The 18892-nt window shown below is 38.9% G+C and overlaps 1 protein-coding gene across 3 annotated transcripts in view; it reads left to right on the top strand.

Moving 5' to 3' along the window:
- Window positions 1–5815: 5815 nt before the first annotated feature.
- The window catches only part of UGGT1 (UDP-glucose glycoprotein glucosyltransferase 1), a 129776-nt gene continuing 116699 nt past the window's right edge, over window positions 5816–18892 (top strand). For 2 of the 3 annotated variants that reach the window (XM_019624546.1, XM_019624544.1), the window contains exons 1-4: window positions 5817–6060; window positions 10708–10843; window positions 15043–15125; window positions 17331–17461. In XM_019624546.1, coding sequence (XP_019480091.1) covers window positions 10722–10843; window positions 15043–15125; window positions 17331–17461 — 336 coding nt within the window. In that variant the 5' untranslated portion in view covers window positions 5817–6060; window positions 10708–10721. Of the gene's footprint in view, window positions 6061–10707; window positions 10844–15042; window positions 15126–17330; window positions 17462–18892 lie in introns of all 3 variants that reach the window. The other variant, XM_019624545.1, reaches the window with a different exon arrangement.

Below are 18892 nucleotides of genomic sequence, written 5' to 3'. Positions count from 1 at the left end.
CTGGTCTTGTTTTGGCTGAGAGAACACAGTTTCTCCATCTCCTGCTTCCACTCGCATAGTTTATTTGGTTTCTATATTGGCCATCTGGTGATGTCCATGTGTACAGTTGTCTGTTCAGCTGTTTGAAGCATGTGCTTGCAAATGGACAAGTTGTTGGTTTCACACAAATCCATGACTGATTGCCTGCTTCATTTATGACCCCTAGTCCAAACTGTCCAACCACATTTGATTCCGCTTTATTTTCAACTTTTGTAGTCCAATCGCCTATAGTTATCAGCATGTCTTCTTTTGGTGTGTGATTGATTCTTTCTTGGATACTCTCATAAAAGCTTTCAATTTCGTTTCCTTCAGCCTTGGTAGTTGGAGCATAGACTTAAATGGTGGTTCTGTGATTAGGTTTTCCTGGAAGTCTGATTGATATTATTTGGTCAGACCTTGCAATGTAATCCCATCTTGCCTCAGAATTAAAGCCACTTGGTTTCTTCTGCATTTATAATTTCCAAAGTAGCACACTCTGTAGTTTCTCACTGGAAATGTCCCATTCCAGTCCATTTTAATTCACTAACACCAAGCATGGTGATGTTTAGATGTTCCACTTCTTGCTTTATAATGTCCAGTTTCCTATGGTTCATCCTTCTTATGTTCTATGTTCCAATTACATGTGTTGTGCAACATCGTACTTTCCTTTCACTTTTCTGCACATCATCCAATAGATATCCTTTCGGCCTTGGTCTAGTTGCATCATTAGCAACAACCTATTCATACTTGTTCTCTGCTCTTTGCAGTAACTGAGTCCTTCACAATCTGGGAGTTCAACTTTTAGGACTATCTTTACTTAATTTATTGTTTGCTTTTTTTTTTAAAGATTTTTTATTGGGGAATTGGGGGGATGGGAACAGCGCTGGGGAATTGGGGGAAGGGGAACAGACAAGTGTCACTGGCCCTCATATGTGGGATCTGAACTGGGGCCCTCTGGCATCCCAAGCCAGTTCTTAACCATCGCGCCACTCGGCCGGCCCAATTTATTGTTTTGTCTAAATAATTTTTTTTTCAATTACAGTTGACATACAGTATTATATTAATTTCAGGTGTACAATATAGTGGTTAGACATTTATGTAACTTATGAAGTGATCAGCCCAATAGATCTAGGACCCATCTAACACTATACATAGTTATTATATTATTAACTATATTCCTTATGCTATACTTTATATAAACATGACAATTTTGTAACTACCAATTTGTACTTCTTAATCTGTTCCCCTTTTTCATCCATCCCCCCAAACCTCCATTCCCACTTGGCAACCATCAAAAGGTTCTCTGTGTCTATGAGTTTGTTTCTGTTTTTTTGTGTTAATTTTGTTCTTATATTCCACATATAAGCAAAATCACATTGTATCTGTCTTTCTCTGTCTGACATAGTCCACTCAGCACAACACCCTCCAGGTTCATCATGCTGCTGCAGATGGCAAGGACCCATTCCCTTCCATGGCTGAGCAATATTCTATTGTATATATGTACCACCTCCTCTTTATCCATTCTTCCATCGACGGGCACCCAGGCTGTCTCAATATCTTGGCCACTGTAAACAGTGCTGCAATGAGCATATGCATGCACATGTGCTTTTGCAGCAGTCCTTTGGGTTTCTTCTGGTAAGTACCCTGAAGTGGGATTACTAGGTCCTTCTTTGTCTCTTTTTATAGCCTTTGTTTTCAAGTCTATTTTGTCTGGTATAAGTATTGTGACCTTAGTTTTGTTTTTTCCTTTTTTCATTTCCATTTTCATGAAATAGCTTTTTCCATACCTTTACTTTCAGCCTCTATGTGTGTCTTTCAATCTCAAGTGAGTCTCTTGTAGGTAGCATATGTAAGGGTTTTGTTTTTGTATCTATTCAGCCACCCTATGTCTTTTGATTGGAGCATTTAATACATTTACATTGAATATAATTGTTGATAGATATGTAGTTATTGTCATTTTATTATTCATATTTTTTTATCTTTTTCTTCTTCTTAAAAAAGTTCCTTTAATGCTTCTCATAATACTGGCTTGGAGGTGATGAACTCCTTTAGTTTTAAAACAGCTCAATTTATATTATTGTTTAAAGTTCATACAAATTTTGTTTAATTAACCATTACAAATTTCACAAACAGCTATTGCATGCTGTACCTATTAATATGCCTGTTTGTAAATCCGAGTATGCTTATACTACCTTTGTGGGTGTCAATGCTATTTCTATTTCAACATTAGTTCAGTATAAAGCAAACAAACCCAATTGTATAACTTTCAATCATCATCAGTAGAAAACTTGTAAAAGCACTAAGACTATGGTCTTAGTTTTTGCTCCTGATTTCCATCGGTCCCATTACTTTTAATTCTTCTCAGAGGTAGCTGAATCTTGATCATTTCAAGATGTTGGCAGGTAAAAATTTGAGATTAATATGGGAACAAATGCCTCTGTGAAATTGTAAGCTCATGGGCTGGGCTTTCACTGCTCAGTTAGATATAATAATGTGAAATCTAACCAGAACAATGAACAGAATAGCCATTCAGCCACTAGAATCACTAGAACTCAGCCAAGATCTTTAGGTTCCCTAGGTTGATTAGTTCTGGACACTAGCATTGACTTAGATTATTTGCTTGTAGCCCAAGGAGGTGTTTGTACCATAGCCAATATCTCCTGCTGTACCTGGAGAAACAGCTCTTCCTAGGTAAAATTAGAGACAACCAAACTCCTTAGCTTGCAAGATCTCTTAAGGGACATTCTAGTTTCACCTCAAATATCACTGACTGGTTAGGATTTAGGTTTTCTGATATTTTCAGCTCGCTCCCAACTGGGCTTAGAGCTCTTTTAAGATCTGGATTACAAATTGTTCTACTCATTGCTGTTCTAATTTGTTTACTGTACCTTATTTTTAGTTTACTGATGTTCTTTATGACCAAATGTTTAAAAAAACTTGAGCAATGGTTGCACAAAAGATATAAGTGATCCACCAGGCCACTGCATCCCTCCATGTTTGTAATCCACTGTGGTTAAAACTTTTATTTCTGATGCTAAATACCTTTTACCAATTACCCCTTATTTTTCTTGATGTTACAAATTAAGTGCCTTTGTTCTTTATTGCTTCCTAAATTGTTTTGGACATTTTATAGGAGTATGTTTATTTGAATTTGGCAGGTGCCTAGGATGCCTCTTGTAGGCAAATGGATCTGGTTGCTCTATTGGCTGCTGCCCAACTACAGGAGTGTTACTGAGGGACCAGACAGACCTGGAGCAGGTAGCCAAGCCACTCCAGCATCAACATGGGATGAGCTGGCCTGATCGATCAACATTGTCCACCAACAGGTTTTGACTGAAAAGGGGAAACATTAATAACTATGTATGGTGCTAACTGGTATTAGATTTATTAGGGTGATAAGGTATATAAATGTTTAATTTCTATGTTGTACACCTGAAACTTATATTATATTGTATGTCAACTATAACTGAAAAATAAAAAATAAAAATGGAAAGGGGAAAATGTTGAGCTTGAGAAGCAACATATCTGTCAAAAAGGATTCATTGTAGTTAACTGGGCCCAAATTTATAATCAAAGTCTAGCAGCCATTGTTACAGGATGTCTCTCACATGTGCTGCATTTCAGGGAAAAGCCACAGACTGGGCTGCAAAGGCTCCTGCACTGTATTCCTGCTGTCTAACCAGGTTTTGCAAACTCTTCACCTGAATAAAGTCTCTCCTTTTTCTGCACCCCAGATTGGGGACTCCTATTGGCATTGGATTGGTGGCAGTGACCTTTTGTTGACACTACCAGTAGGGCTCTTCCAGCACCCTGGAACTATTCCAACACCACAAAGATCTGTATCTTGATTTTGGTGGTAGTTACACAAATCTACATGTGATAAAATGACAGAAGTCCCCAACCTGGGGTTTGGTGAAGAGAGACTTGACTCGAGTGAAGCAGCTCAAGTGTTGCGGCTCTGGTGTTACAGCTGAAGCTGGGGAAATGGAGCAGAAAGTGCACTCCATTGAGACAAAGGGGAGGCTGGCTTATAATGTAGAGAAGTTCCTGCTCCCAGTCCCTGATTGGTCCATTTCTAAGCAAAGTAGGACTCCAAATCCACATAGTTTGATCCAAATAGCACTGTTGTGATTGGCGGGTTCATGTGTTCTGATTGGTCATTGTGGAGCCACTCTGGTCAGTAAAGATGCAAAAGAGGATATAGCTGTGCATTTCTGATTGGATGGTGAAGGTCTCAGTCCTACTGGTCAAAATACAATTCCAGGAACTCCTTTATAAGGGTAGGCTCAGAAAGCAGGAGCACAATGTAGGAGGCTTAGCAGCTCAAGTCTGTGACTTTTCACTGAAATGGAATATGCATGAGAGGCCCTGTTAACAGCTGCTGGATTCTGATTATGAATTTGGGCTCAATTAGCCACAAGGAGTCCTTCTTGGCAGGTTCATTCTTCCTCAGAATCAATAGTGGTGTTCATGTATCACAGAGCAGAAGACCAAGGTAAAACAAAGTAAAAAACCAACTCTGTAATGTGAATTAAAAAACATTTCATTTTTAATGGAAACACTACATGAAGTAATTTTTTTAAATCTTTTTTTTGTTTGTTTAACTTTATTGGGGAACAGTGTGTTTTTCCCCAGGACCCATCAACTCCAAGTGAAGTTGTTGTCCTTCAATCTTAGTTGTGGAGGGCGCAGCTCAGCTCCAAGTCTAGTTGCCATTTTCAATCTAGTTGTGGGGGGGTGCAGCCCACCATGCCACTCGGGACCACCAGCGGCTTAGCCACAGTTCAACTCAAGTCGTTGTCTTCAATCTACTTGCAGAGGGCGCAGCAAAACAGCAATCCTGTTGCTCAGAGCTCGTGCTCTAATCAACTGAGTCACCTGGCCACCCCCCACCTGAAGTAATTTAAAGGGTGGTAGAAAACACAATGGAAATCCAGTAACACAAAAGTTCACTTAAGAAATGAATTTTAAAATGCTTATTTTCATTCCTTAAAGTTATTTTAACTCCATTTGTACTAACAAGGGACAGAAAATCCAGTAGTCAGCTTTGAAGCTCTTAAGTACTGTATTTAGTCCCTGGCATTCTTCATATGAGCTGTTTGTGTCATATAATCAAAAGTCAGTCAAGATTTTACACTTTTTATGTATTTTTAAATGTGTTTTTGTTTTTTAGATCGCTTTCACATAAAAGTTAAAACTATACCCTCTAAAGACATATTCATTTGTCTTTACCCTGGGCAGGTAAAATGATCTGCCCAGTGTCACATATTCAAAACAATTTTACATAATGATTTATAGTTGTCAATCAATCGATAAAGTAATCCCTGGATTTAAGTTGCCAGTGCCAGTATACGCGAAATTGTCTCATAAAATTTAGTCTTCTTTTCCCCATGCTACCTAGAACGGATGCTACCACAGTTTATGGCTTCAAATAAATCTTAAGATGCTAGAAACATTAAGTCATTTTGTTCTTTATTGTGTACCAGTGCTTTTAATAGAAGGGTTTAAGAAAATAGACTCTGAAATGCCCAGAGTCCAAATCGGAAATGAGGTTGAAATCCCTCTTTGACCTCACCATCCCGTAAAGCTTTTGGGTCTCAGTTGTCCCATCACACACCCTCTCCAGACCTGGAACACTTCGGCCTCAACTAACCACGCTGAACTGGAAGAAACAAGCTGACAGGCGAAGCGGCCTCGGATATAAGATGGCGGCTCCCTGTGACGCTCTAGGCTGTCCCAGCCGTGACTCGGTAGCCGGATGTCCTCCGAACCTCAGCAATAGGAAGCGGAAGTAAAGGGCGGTTGGCAGCTGGGCTGTTGCTGCGCGAGGCCGGCTTAGGAACTGAACCGCGGAAAGGCGCGTGTCGGCCGCTCACTGGCGCAGCAGCTACCGCCGCCGCCGCCGCCGCCGCCGCCGCCGCCGCCCTCCCCGCTCCGCCCCGGCGTTGTCGCAAGCGCAGTTACGGACCGAGAGCGGCCCTGGCTTGGGCAGGGAGGGGAACACGAGCGACCCGTGTGTCGTGGCTGCACGGCAGGTGACAGGTACACCTGGGGTGGCGTGGGGAGGTCTCGTGGACTGGGAGAGGGTTCGAGGCGCGGGCGACCCTCTGTCCCGATCTCCTGAGCTTCCGCTTCTTCTCTGACTCAATTTCCCCTCCTGTGTCCCAGCCTTCACCCTTTTTTCGAGCGGCCGGATTGTCCCTCACTGGCCTTCTTGTGCAAAGGACCGTTTCTGCGAGCGTGGCCGCGGGCTGTCTTTAGCCGTTTTGAGCCTTCATTGAAGAGGTTTGAGACCCCTGTGCCGAAGTGCCCTAACATGAATTTAGACCAAGCCTGACCTTACATAGGTGGAGAACCTGCGTTTTGCAGGACTCTGCTTGGAGAACGACGTGATTTTTGTTTTTATCGATTTCTGTTTTCCCGAACATGACTTGGGGTGATGCACACTGGTCGCCGTTTTCATTTAATACAAGGAAATGTTGGCTGGAAATGAAATGATCCGGTTTCACTTTTAGTGTGGGACCTGCCTGAAGAATAAAATGTGCGCACGCCAATAAGTTATGGATGTCATTTGTTCTCGTTCCTTGGCCAGAATCTTTTAGATTGTTTTGCCTTTCTTGCCAGATTTGAGAACTGGCATATTTTGTTCATTTGAGGTTCCAGGGTCTTATGCCTTACCGTGTGCTTCATTATTTTGGAAACATTTATTGTTCACTTGCCAGCTAATTTTAGTGTGGGGCTTGAAGACATTTAAAATAGCTTTTAACAACACTGCAAAGTTCAGGATGATGATAGCCTTTCTATTTGACTTGCTTTTGATAAACTTAGCTGAAACTCATTGTTATTAAAGGAAATGAACATTGGCTTTGTACAGGGGCATGGTGCCTTCACAATGCACATTTAATTTGAGGGGAATAAATTGAACTATGGAGAAAATTCTATTAGATTTTTCTCTGCAGTTACCTGTGACCATTTTCATATTAGATGTATAATAACTACTAGTATCAGAAATTAAATTTATGTGGTTCACAACAAATGGTTTTGTAATAGGTATATTGTTTAATTATTTTAGAAGTAAATTTATTTCACAAGAAGGGTACTTCCTAATATTTTTCCTCACTATTATCATATATGTTGAAACTCAGATGACTTTCTGTAAACTTGCAGGGTGGAAGTTATTTTTTTAGAGTTTGTTAGCTATTATCTTCAGTTTAAAAATAGAAGAAAAAGTTGGTGATGACCTAGAATTTCATGCCTCTTCTGTTTTCCAAAAAGTGAAAAGCATTTTCTATAACTTTTATTTTTTATTTATTTATTTTTTATTTTATATTTCCAGTATCTTACTGTTGGTCAATGAGCAAGAGATAGGCTTATCAGTCATGACACAAACATTGTGCCTATGATCATGCGATGCCATACTACATATTCTGACAGATGCTATTTCTCAGACTGTTCATAGTCATAAGCAACATTTAAAGACCATTAGAGTCAAAGTGGTAAGGGATCTCATAAAATGAAGGTATCATGAAACAAAAGGTCACGTCAGTGAGGCTCTTACCCTTGTTTTTTTCTTTTTTCTTTTTTAAAATTTTATTGGGGAATAGTGTGTTTTTCCAGGACTCATCAACTCCAAGTCAAGTAGTTGTTTTGATCTAGTTGTGGAGGGCGATTTTTCAGGACCCATCGGCATCAAGTCAAGTAGTTGTTTGAATTTAGTTGTGGAGGGCGCAACTCAGTGGCCCATGTGGGGATCCAACCGGCAACCTTGCTTGGTGTTATGAGCACTGCGCCAACTGAGCTAACTGGCCGCCCCCCTTTGCTTCTTTTTACATCCTTTTCCTCTGCTTTGCCTGTGGAATCAAGGAAGTGGGCTCAGGGTGGGAAAGCTCTTCTTTATAACTTTTCTACCCTTCTCATCTCGAACGGTGCTATACCTTGCCCCAAGAACTCTGTTGCTCTTTTCTGAAAAACAACGCCAGGGTAGCTCTGGTGAGTTGCAATATAGTTTTCATTTTTACCCTTTTTAAGTTTTAAACTTTTTGTAGTGTCTTTGCTCTTGGTTCCACACTCCTTTCTTTCCAGGTTCTTTCGTTTTTCCCTTAATGAATGAAGCCTGTATTTGTTTATGTTATTTTAAGAACCGCCTATGTTCCAGGCAGTAAGCTAGGCATATGACGATGACAGACACAACTCCCTGCTCTTGAGAGCTCACACTCAGTCCCCAAAGCCAGCATAGGTATGGCTCTGTCAGGCTGGTTGGATGGTTTGCTTTGGTCCCAACTTCAGACCTGCACTCTTGGTTTCTAGTGGAAACTGTTCCTCTGTCAGTCACCTGTGTCCCAAGAATTCTGCCTTAAGAAAATCCTTAGACTTGTCTTAGTTCTCACAAGAAAGCACCTTGCTCAGTCTGGGTTTGCACAGTTTGCATCCTTATCCTTCATAAAGCCAGAGAACCAGGGGAGCTAGCTTGGTACTGCAGAACTTTTAAAAACAGGCAGATGTGGATTCCAAGCATTGCTGTAGATTAGTCAATGAAGTTAATCAGCCTCTATGAGCTTCAATTTTCTTACTGTTAAGCAGAGTGATAGTGTTTCATCCATTCTGCAGCATACTCATGGAGTATGTGTTTGCCAAGCACAGCTCTGAGCAAAGTAGACAAGGCTGCCACCTGCCCTCAAGAGACTGCGGTCTCCTGTGTGGAAGGACTCGGTGACACACATACACAGTGCCTGACACAGTGCTGCTGGGAGTAATGGCTTAGTAAATGCTCATGTTTCCTCAGAGCCCTGGCTACTCTCAGTCCTTGTAACTCCACTGTGTGGTGGTACCCAGCTTCTCATCTGGAATCCTCACTTTTGGGGGATGACACATCTAGGTCCCCGCTGGAAAAACCGCAAACATAACCGTAGCATAATATTGCTTCAGTATAATTCGTACACTCTCTGTCCAGTTTAGAAACTTAGTGACTTTGGGGAGGGTTTATTTTTATTTTTATTTTTTTCCTAGCCATGGAGGATAGGTTTCCGAGGCATATTTTTGAGGCTATGTAATAATAGTGATGTATTAGTCTATAATTTAGAAGATAGTTTTTATTCCTTTCCCCTTATGATGTATTTTACTAGAACAGGTAATTCTGGTATAGTACTTGGCACTTTACGAAGTGATTTTCACATTGCCTTTCATTTTCACAGTGACCCAGTGTAGCACATACTGGCATCCCTGATTTAAAGTCTGGGAGACTAAGGGACCAGAGAAGTTATTAAGTAACATGATGATGATTAAAATGCTAGTAAGTAGCAAACTCAAGAATTGATCACAGGTACCTGACTCCAAAAGGTTATCTCTTTTTAATACCTTGGTGGTTCTGTGGTGCAGGCAGGTTCCTGAGGCTGCAATCCATGGACTTGTAGGGGAGGGTGTCTATAAATAGTCCTAAGAGGGCTAGCCGAGTGGCTCAGTTGGTTAAGAGTGTGAGCTCTGAGCAACAGGGTTGCCGGTTCGATTCCCACATGGGCCAGTGAGCTGTGCCTGAGCTGAGCTGCCGCTGAGGCAGCTGGATGGCTCAGCTGGTGAGAGCACGTGCTCCAAACAACAAGATTGCCGGTTTGACTCCTGCATGGGATGGTGGGCTACGCCCACCCTCAACTAAGATTGAACACAGCATCTTGAGCTGAGCTGCCGCCTAGCTGCTGATGGGTGGCCAGATGGCGATTGGACTTGGAGCTGAGCTAGCTGCGACCTCCACAACTAAGATTGAAGGACAACACTTGGCTGTTCCCCTTCCCCAATTTCCCAACACTGTTCTCCCCCAATTCGAGAATTCTTGGGTGGTCCGAAACTGTATGTAAAAGTTTGGGTTTGCTTGCACATCTGCAGGAAATGGTGTTAACTTCTGCTAGCTTCCAAAAGGGGCCTGCATCATCATCCACTCTGCACCCCTACACCCACCAGCAGTCCCCCACCACCGACCCCTGAGCCAGGAATCACTGCTCACAGGTTTCATTGTCAAAAGTCTAGCTTGGTTAGTCCTCATCTTTACAAATGTTGATTAAAAAGTACTTATTTATATATGGGATGTTCATATTAATTTATTGTTTCCAAAGAAGCTGGTAGAGCCTGAGTTTAAAACTTGTCTAAAAGCAATTTTTCTATTTGGTATAATTTATTTTGCTTTTGACCATTGTGCTTTAGAGATATTGTGTGTTACATGAACAGAATGTTGGCATAAATGATAATGCTTTTGTAAAAAGACAGTACTTTAACTGGTTCCCTGCAATATGGACTGTCCCCCCAACAATAGATTTTATAGCCAGTATTGATGAATTGAGGCGAGCCTTTCCAGATGTTAACGTCCAGAGGCACAAGTTTGGTTTAGTGTTTCCCACATATTTGCATCCCCTTTGGGTTCCCATTCAAACAGGTGGGACTTGGATGTTGACTTTTGTATAGCCGAGGGGCAGTTCTGGTTAGGGTTCTTCATGTTAAACAGACTTCTGGGATGAAAAACCAGATAAAGAAGTCTGTAGCTGGAGACCTGGTATTAGGTATTAGCTATCTAGGTATTAGGTGCTGCTGTGTTTTGGAAGCATTGCTAGTTCTGTAATATTCATGCTGTTTTGTGTCTCTAAGTATCAAGGAGCAGGTATCAACATTTCCTTGTAGCACAACTTTTTTGTTTTCCTTTTTTAGGGGCTTGCTGTAAAATGGGACTTCTGATTGTAGTCACTGGACTCTGGCTCTTTTCCTCAGTAAAGGCAGATTCAAAAGCCATTACAACCTCTCTTACGACAAAATGGTTTTCTACTCCGTTGTTGTTAGAAGCCAGGTAAGAAGACGTTTTTCTGTTTCACAAGTTTAAGCAAAAATTAGAGCCTGCTAGCGAATATTCAGGAGCTGTTTAGGAAGTGAGATTATCATCATTAAGTGCATTTAGTAAGAGCCTCTTTCAGCATGCACTGTGTTGTTAGAACAGAATCTGTTAGTAGGATAGGACTGTACTGATTCATAGGGATACTTGGAGACTTCTTTAGACAAATATATTGACCTGGTTAAATTATTACACTATTTTCCAGGAAAGGTATGAATGTGGTAATAAGGGAAGAGAGAGTTGTACTTAAAGGAAATTTTCTATTTATTTAAAAAGAAGAGAAGAGAGGTTGGCCAGATTGGGTAAAGAGCATATGTTCCTACTAAGAACTTGGAAGAAGACCCCAAGATAAGAGAGTGCAAGGGGGCAGCTAAGGAAATGTCCAGATTTTATCTGTTCTAAGATGTACGTGTTCTACATTTTAACATCTCCAAAAATCAGGATGCATTCTAATTAAATCAAGATGTTATCTTACAGTTAGAATTGGTAGCATCTTTCATTCTTAGTGTTTTATAAATGATATATCTTAAAATCCATAGTGTCTTAAAATCTATAAAATGCCATATAGTCAGTGATTTCTTGGGATATTTTGTCTTCCAAGTATACTTATTACTTAGGTTTATAGTAAAAATATAACCAGATACCTCTCTTTTAGTCAGTTTTTTAATGTTTATAGATGGAAACTTATTATTATACCTCAAAAAATTTATAGCTAGGACTTGTAGAGAATCTCTAAAGCATAAATTAGATGGGCTGAATGTCAAGCACTTGGTAAGTCTCAGAATATAGTGTTAGAAATTTGAACTTTGGGTTTCTTCAGTTAACTTTTTGTTCTTCAACTTAGAATTTCATCTTCTAACATTTTCCCTTAATCTCTAGAAAAATGTGAATGAAGAGCTTTGTTCTGTAGATTGTATATATGAATAGTTACATCTCTTAAGGGAAAAGCCTCATTTGGTATTGGTGAGAGGACAGGTAGGAACGGGTCTCGACTTGCTGAGGAGTGCCACAGACTGCGGAACAGACTTTCTTCCATTTCTTTTCTGTGTCCCTTTTCCCAGCAATAAAATGGCAAACAAAACAAAACAAAAACAAAAAACCCATTCCAAACCAAACGCTGCATGTACTTCATAGTGATGTTACAATAACTAATTTGATAAATGGGGTGAGCTCCTCAAATGTTAGAACTTTATTAGATATAGGGTAGTAGTAGAAAGTAGAAGTGAAGTGACCAAAAGTTTTTTGAGATTGGAGACTGCCTGAGCCAGGAGTCTAATAACTGAACTTTTTGTTTTCTTTTTGCTATCTGATTTTTGATTATTTGTCTGGTGTAAATCTAGGTCATTGAGATTTACTGTCACTTTCAAGTACTTTTGTACAAATTAACATTGTACAAATTAACTAATGTTAATTTGTACATTAACGTTACAGTTAACGTACAAATTCTGCTTAACATTCTTACCTGAGTTACATTCCCTTACTCTCACTTACACTAACTTACCCCTTGGTTTTTGCATTGTTGTAGAAGATTCTTATGGCATATAGCTATGGACTTCTGAGAAAGTATGCAAAATCGTTAGCCTCAATTGGCCAGTTTTTTTAGTTTCTTTGCAGTCTGTAAAGTGAGTATTATTGTAGATTCCTCATCAACTTGCACATCTCAAACATCTCCCCTTTTCATGGTATCCTGGCCACGTGCCATTCTGGTATAGTGTTTTATCCTCTTCTGTGGCTATTTGCAGACGATTTGCCAAGGTTACAGGCTTGTAGGCAATTCACAAGTGAGCTGCACTTGTTTGAAACCACTCCATCCATAGTCACCTCCAGAACTGACCATTTTTCCCTCCTGGTTCCTGGTGAGCGTATGTGGTGGGTTGTGGTGTGGTCCGTGTGGCTGAGGGAAGGGTAGGGGAAAGGCACACTGTTCCTACAAACCAACGCCTGCAGCTCCAACAGGCCTTTGCCTTCCTTGCATCTAGCCCTTAGGGACTAAAACTATTCCCATGTGTATTTTCAGATCAGCCCTGATGCTACTGGAGGGGTTGTAGCTTTGTGCTTATGCATGAAGTGACATATATTTAATTGAAGTAAATAAAACTCTGGGTATGTTTTGAGCAGCTGTAATGAGTAACAGAAATATTGTGTAAATAAAGTACTATTATTAAAACAAAACTGATAATTATTTATTGAGTGTTAGATATTATAAGGCCCAAGAGTGCAGCACAATGGAGATATAAATCAAACAGATTGGAGATATAAATCAAAACAGATTGGAGTTTCACTTACTAACCCCACCTTTAAACAAGTTAATAAGCCCTCTGAATTGCAGTTTTTTTTATTCTAAAAATGTTTATAACTCAGGGTTGCTGTGAGGATTTGTGGACATGGGTGAATATGCCACAGAGTGTCTGTCACACAGTAGACCCTCTTTAAATACTTAATTTTCCTTCCAGTCTAGTTCTGTATAGGAGGAGACCAATTCTGATCGCTCACAATAACTTTGGAAGTCAAGTCCAATAACTATCACCTCTACCACTCTCCTCATTTCTCCCGCTGGAATATTTTAAAGCATATCCCAGACATCAAATAATTTAGTGTGTAAAACTATAGATTGTTTGCTCAGTGATTTCAGTGAGGTAGAAGCTAAAAAACAATTCAGGACAAAAAGCAAACAAACTTAAGTGTACTGCGAACAAATGGTAGCACTCTTTTGAATAGTATCTTGTGCTGTTCTTACCTTCCCTGGATTAGTTCGGTGATCTATTGTAGTAATTAACTTTCTTAAGACTGAAATTTAGATGTTGTAGGACTTATTTATGCAGTGGGATGAAAAAGAATGCGTGTTTCAATTTATGCAGTGGGATTAAAAAGAATGCGTGTTTCAAGACGTTTCCCTGTAATTACCTGAAAAGCATGTATTTATTTGTGTATGGCCTTTCTAGGAGGGTCTTAGCCTCGGTGAATCCTTGTTCTTACCACTGCAGCTGATGAGTGTATTCCTTCCTCCCTCTGCTAGCTTATCTTGTGAATGAAGTTTTAATTCGTGATCTTCACGTTTATTTGCATATCTTTATCTGTCTTAGTACCTGCCTTCTTAGACTATTACAAGATTGGTATGAAGTCTGTGTCAGTTTCAGAAAGCCTAGAAAAATGCCACACTCAAGGGGACTCCAAATAATTTAATACATTATGATAGTGGGTATTTTCAGAAGCCTGTTTTTAGAGAAGCTGTGCCTTACCAGGAAATGTTTCTTATTTCCCCCATATTTCTGTGTCTAGCTGTGGAGTAGAGTGAGAATTGTGCACCTCAGTGTTGACAAGTCAGGGGAGAGTCTTCCTGTGGCTAGGGAAGCTGGGACCCAGGTCTGTGGTACACTCGAAGACAGGGAAAGGTCACCACTAGGTTAGTGTCATGGTTCTGAGGAGAAGAGAACCAGTTTGCATGAATCATTCAGTTATACATGCATTTTGTTAGGAATAAATGACTCTTGAACGAAGGGAAATTTAGCATAGCCATTATTTTAGGTCAGTAGTGTAAAGTCAAGAAAAAAAAATTAAGATGGCATTAAGTTCTTAAGACCTGATTTTATTAGGTCAGTGTTAACTTTAAACTAAAATTTGGTGATTTTGAAAATTTGGATTTATGGATATTAAATGATTACAACATGCTGCCTTTAGTCTCCTAGAAATTTTTCTAGGATTTATGTTTTCCTTGGAAGTCTCTTAGGCAAAGTATGTTTTTTGTTCTTCATAAGGTCTTTCAGAAAATAAGTGAGCAGAACTAGTGCTGCAATTATCAATTTCTTAATTTTGCTTCTACTACTGAGGGTATTTTCACATCATGGGGTTTCATAGCCTTCTTTATATTGACACTTCTCTGTTGTTACAACATTTCTATTCTAGGTTTTTAGAGAAATAGCCCATTAAGCTATTAAGTGAATCATCTAAGCTAATTAGTTATTAATAGCTAATAGGCTAGTAAGACTTGCTTATCATTACAAATATATGTTATGCATGTTTGTGTAATGTGTACTATAAATTAAAAGTCAAACTATGGACATTTGGAAACTTAAAAATCTTTTATTCTTTAGTGATAGCGCTTATATTAGAAGATTTAATTAAGTTGTTGTATTCTAATATTTCCCCTTTTCTCCCAGTGAGTTTTTAGCAGAAGACAGTCAAGAGAAGTTTTGGAATTTTGTAGAATCCAGCCAAAATATTGGATCATCAGATCATCACGGTAAAATTGAAGCAAATGCTTCTTGGGTGTCTGGAAAAATAGTAGAAAAAATGGTCTTTCAGAGCATGTGTGGCATGGCCATTAATGGGAAACATTTTTATCTTAATGATTAGAATTGTGATGCTCGCCAGCAGAGCCAATACAGACTGATAATTATTTTTGAACCAGTTTATAACTTTGGCTATAAGTAGTACCCTTGACTCCCTGCCCCCTTTGTGTGTGTGTGTGTGTGTGTGTGTGTGTGTGTGTGTGTGTGTGTTCTTTTATTACAAGTGTTGTGTGAATATTTTGTGGCAGTCAGATTCATTTAAAATCATTTAGTATTAACTTAATAACCATCAGATTTGATTCACTTTTTTTGTTATGAATGAATTACGTAACTGATCTATTACCCATTAAGTTTTTATCATTAAGTTAGTGCTATCTAAAATGTTTTCCATGCTGCCTGCCAGCCACCTACAACTTGAGTGTCAAGGCATCAAATTAATTACAGTGTAAATTCTATCATTTGTTTATGGTTGAAGATGCGCTTTCATAAACATTTTCTAATTCAATATAAGCCATATAGATATAAACAGTAGTTTTCAAAGATGTTGATACATGCCACCTAAAACCTTGATATTACATTGACAGACGTAAGTCTTTATTGAAGAGGAAATGTGTGAAAATTTTGTGACTGTTGTTAATATTGAACCGAATTGATTTCTAACTCTGATTTTTATTAATATAATAAATAGCTTAAAAGTTAAGTCTGAATTTTTTTTGCCATGTAAGTACATGAAGGTTTTGAACAAGCATCTGTTTTAGTTATATATGTAATTTAGAGTCAATTAGAATTATTTGAGTTATCAACCAAATCATTTTACTTTTAGTGTACAATTTCATAAAACAAATTATTTTTTTTACATTTTTTTATTAGTTTCAGGCGTACAAAACAACATAATGATTAGACATTTACACACAACAAAAACAAATTTATACACATGGGTTTCATAATAAATTTGCACCCTGAAATTTAAATTATCATTTGATTTCTTCAGTATAAATGGTAATATGTTCTTGGTTAGAATTAGGGGAATATGGATTCTTGGAAGTGATCATAAAAGTATGTTAAACATTTTATTTGAAATATTATTTATAGTCTCACCACCCAAAGATATTCACCATTAACATTCTGGCAACATTTTGAGGTATTCCTTTCTGATCTCTTTTTCTACTTAGAAGATACTAATGCAGTGTAGAACCTTTTATATTTTTCTTTTTAGAATGTTAATTTTTTCTTAAAAAATACTTTCTGATAATATGTGATTCAAAAGTCAAAAGGTATCTAAAAGGCTATACTTACACAGAAAAATCTTATTGTCTCCCTGTCTCTGTTTCTTCCCTGCTTTTTATAACCATTTAAATTAGTTTAGGTTTCATTGTCTTTTTTTTTTTTACAACAAACCATAGGTATGTATTCTTATTTCTCATGGTTTCTCACGGTAAAGTAAGATAGCATACTATGTACATTGTTTTGTATCTTGTGCTTTTCATGTAACAGTATATCTTGGGGATTTTTTCATACTGGCACGTGTTTTTTTCCCTCAGATAATTTGTTCTAATTGTTTAAACACTTTGCCCCAAACTACAATTTCACAAATATCCTTTACTAGCTGTACTTTCTCATCACACTGCTCAGCTTTGTTGGGTTATTTGAGTAGATAATGTGCTAAGCACTGTGGATACAAAGATAAATAAGTCATAGCTTCTGTCTGTGGGGGCTCGGAGACTATTTGAGGAGGGGTAGATAATGAATAAATAATTTAATAAATGATGTGATAAGTGGAAGAGGTAAGCAAAGAAATATTATGGGAGCAAAGAAGAGATGTACTTGGTCCAGTGAGGCACGGGGTAGGGTTGGGGATGCCTCCCTGCATTGGTGATCTCACAACTGAATTCTTCCTCGGGAAGTAGGTAGGAGTTAAGTCATTCAGGGCAGTCCAGGGGTAGGGAAGAACTGACAAAGGGAAGGAGAGAGGAAAAGTCCAGTTGCAATGTGTACTCCTGGGAGTTCTAAGCATTTGACAATAGTTCAAGACAGTATGGTGGTAACATTTTGTGATTATGTGCCTTTGTAACACACAGCTTTATACTTCTGGAACTGTCTTATTTGGATATCTGTAGTCGTATATGATTATTTTGTTGACTGTTCTTCCTTAACAGGGACTGATTATTCCTATTATCATGCAATATTGGAAGCTGCATTTCAGTTTCTGTCGCCTCTACAGCAGAATTTGTTGAAATTCTGTCTGTCTCTTCATTCCTACTCAGCTACAATTCAAGCCTTTCAGCAGGTGAGTACAGTGCATGCATGTAACAGTATTTTTTTAGGGGTTTATAACATGGTGATTGGCTAAATTGCATTGGGTTACAGAGCTGTAACTTTTCTACCTGAAATTTCCTTGGATTTATGATTTGTTTATAAATAACAAGCACAGTTGATGTTAAATCTTCAAACCACAGATTACAAAAAATATAATTTGCACTTATTTTCATTTAAGAAATTAAAAAAGAACATGCACACATAAAAGAGACTATCAGACCTCATTTACACAACAGCCTAGGAAGTGATCTTGTTAAGCCAGTTGATTGTGAATCTGATCACAGCTTATAGATCTCAAAGCAGCTCACAGGAAACACAGGAGATGGGAAGTGTGAAGCAGTATGATGGGACAGTCAGGTAAATCCAGAATGCAGGAAGCTTTGTGGTAAATGATTTGATTTCTTCAACAAATAAGTTAAAAGGAAAAGGAAAGAGGGAGAGAGGAACTCCGAGAGAGACTTTAAAAATGTGTCAGTTTGATGCAATTTGTGGATCTTGTTCAGTTTCGAGTTGAACAAACTCCTATTATAAAAACAAGAGTGAGAGAAACAAAAGTGTGTACACTGATGGCATATTTGATATAAAAGAAATATTTTAAACCCATTTTTCAATTATTAAATAAAAGTATAGGGCCGGCCGAGTGGCTCAGTTGGTTAAGAGCTCGCTCAAGAGTTTGAGCTCTGAGCAACAGTGGTTCGATGCCCGGCCTGAGCTGAGCAGCCCCTGAGCTGCCAACAGGTGGTAGGATGGCTCAGCTTAAAAAAAAACCAAACAAACAAATAAAAGTATAGAAAACCACTCACAAGAAATCTGTAGTATGATGAATTATGATAAAGCGAACAGTCTTGCAGTTTTCACCCAGGTCAAGAACTAGAACTTAGCCAACCACCCTCAGGGTCATCAGTGCTTTGTCCCCATTGCAGCTGACTCTTGCCCTCAAAAAGGAACCGCTTTCTCATTTTTTTGTAGGAATCTAGGAATCACTTGCTTTGGTTATCATTTTATTGCCCAAGAGTATGTCTCCACACAGTAGAGTTTAGTCTTGCTCATTTAAAAAATTTTGATAATTTTTTTTTTATGCCAGTTACTTAAAACATTTATTTCATAGGTGTCAGTGAAGGGTGATTAGCCTTATTATTTAAGGATATCCACAAATTAATAACAGTAAGATTCCAATAGAAAAATGGGCTAGAAGAAATGAAAGAAAAACTTGCATAAGAAAGAAGTATAGGGCCGGCCGAGTGGCGCGGTGGTTAAGAACTCGCTTGGGATGCCAGAGGGCCCCGGTTCGGATCCCACATATGAGGGCCAGTGACACAGCCCTCCGCAGCTAAGATGCTGAACAACAGCTCAACCTGGAGCTGGGCTGCTGTGAGTCGCCAGCGACGGCGTGGGCTGCAGT

Source organism: Hipposideros armiger, unplaced genomic scaffold (genome assembly GCF_001890085.2).
Source record: "Hipposideros armiger isolate ML-2016 unplaced genomic scaffold, ASM189008v1 scaffold_592, whole genome shotgun sequence".
NCBI lineage: Eukaryota > Metazoa > Chordata > Mammalia > Chiroptera > Hipposideridae > Hipposideros > Hipposideros armiger.
The sequence above is the reverse complement of the archived record's forward strand: the minus strand, read 5'-3'. Positions and strand labels throughout refer to the sequence as shown.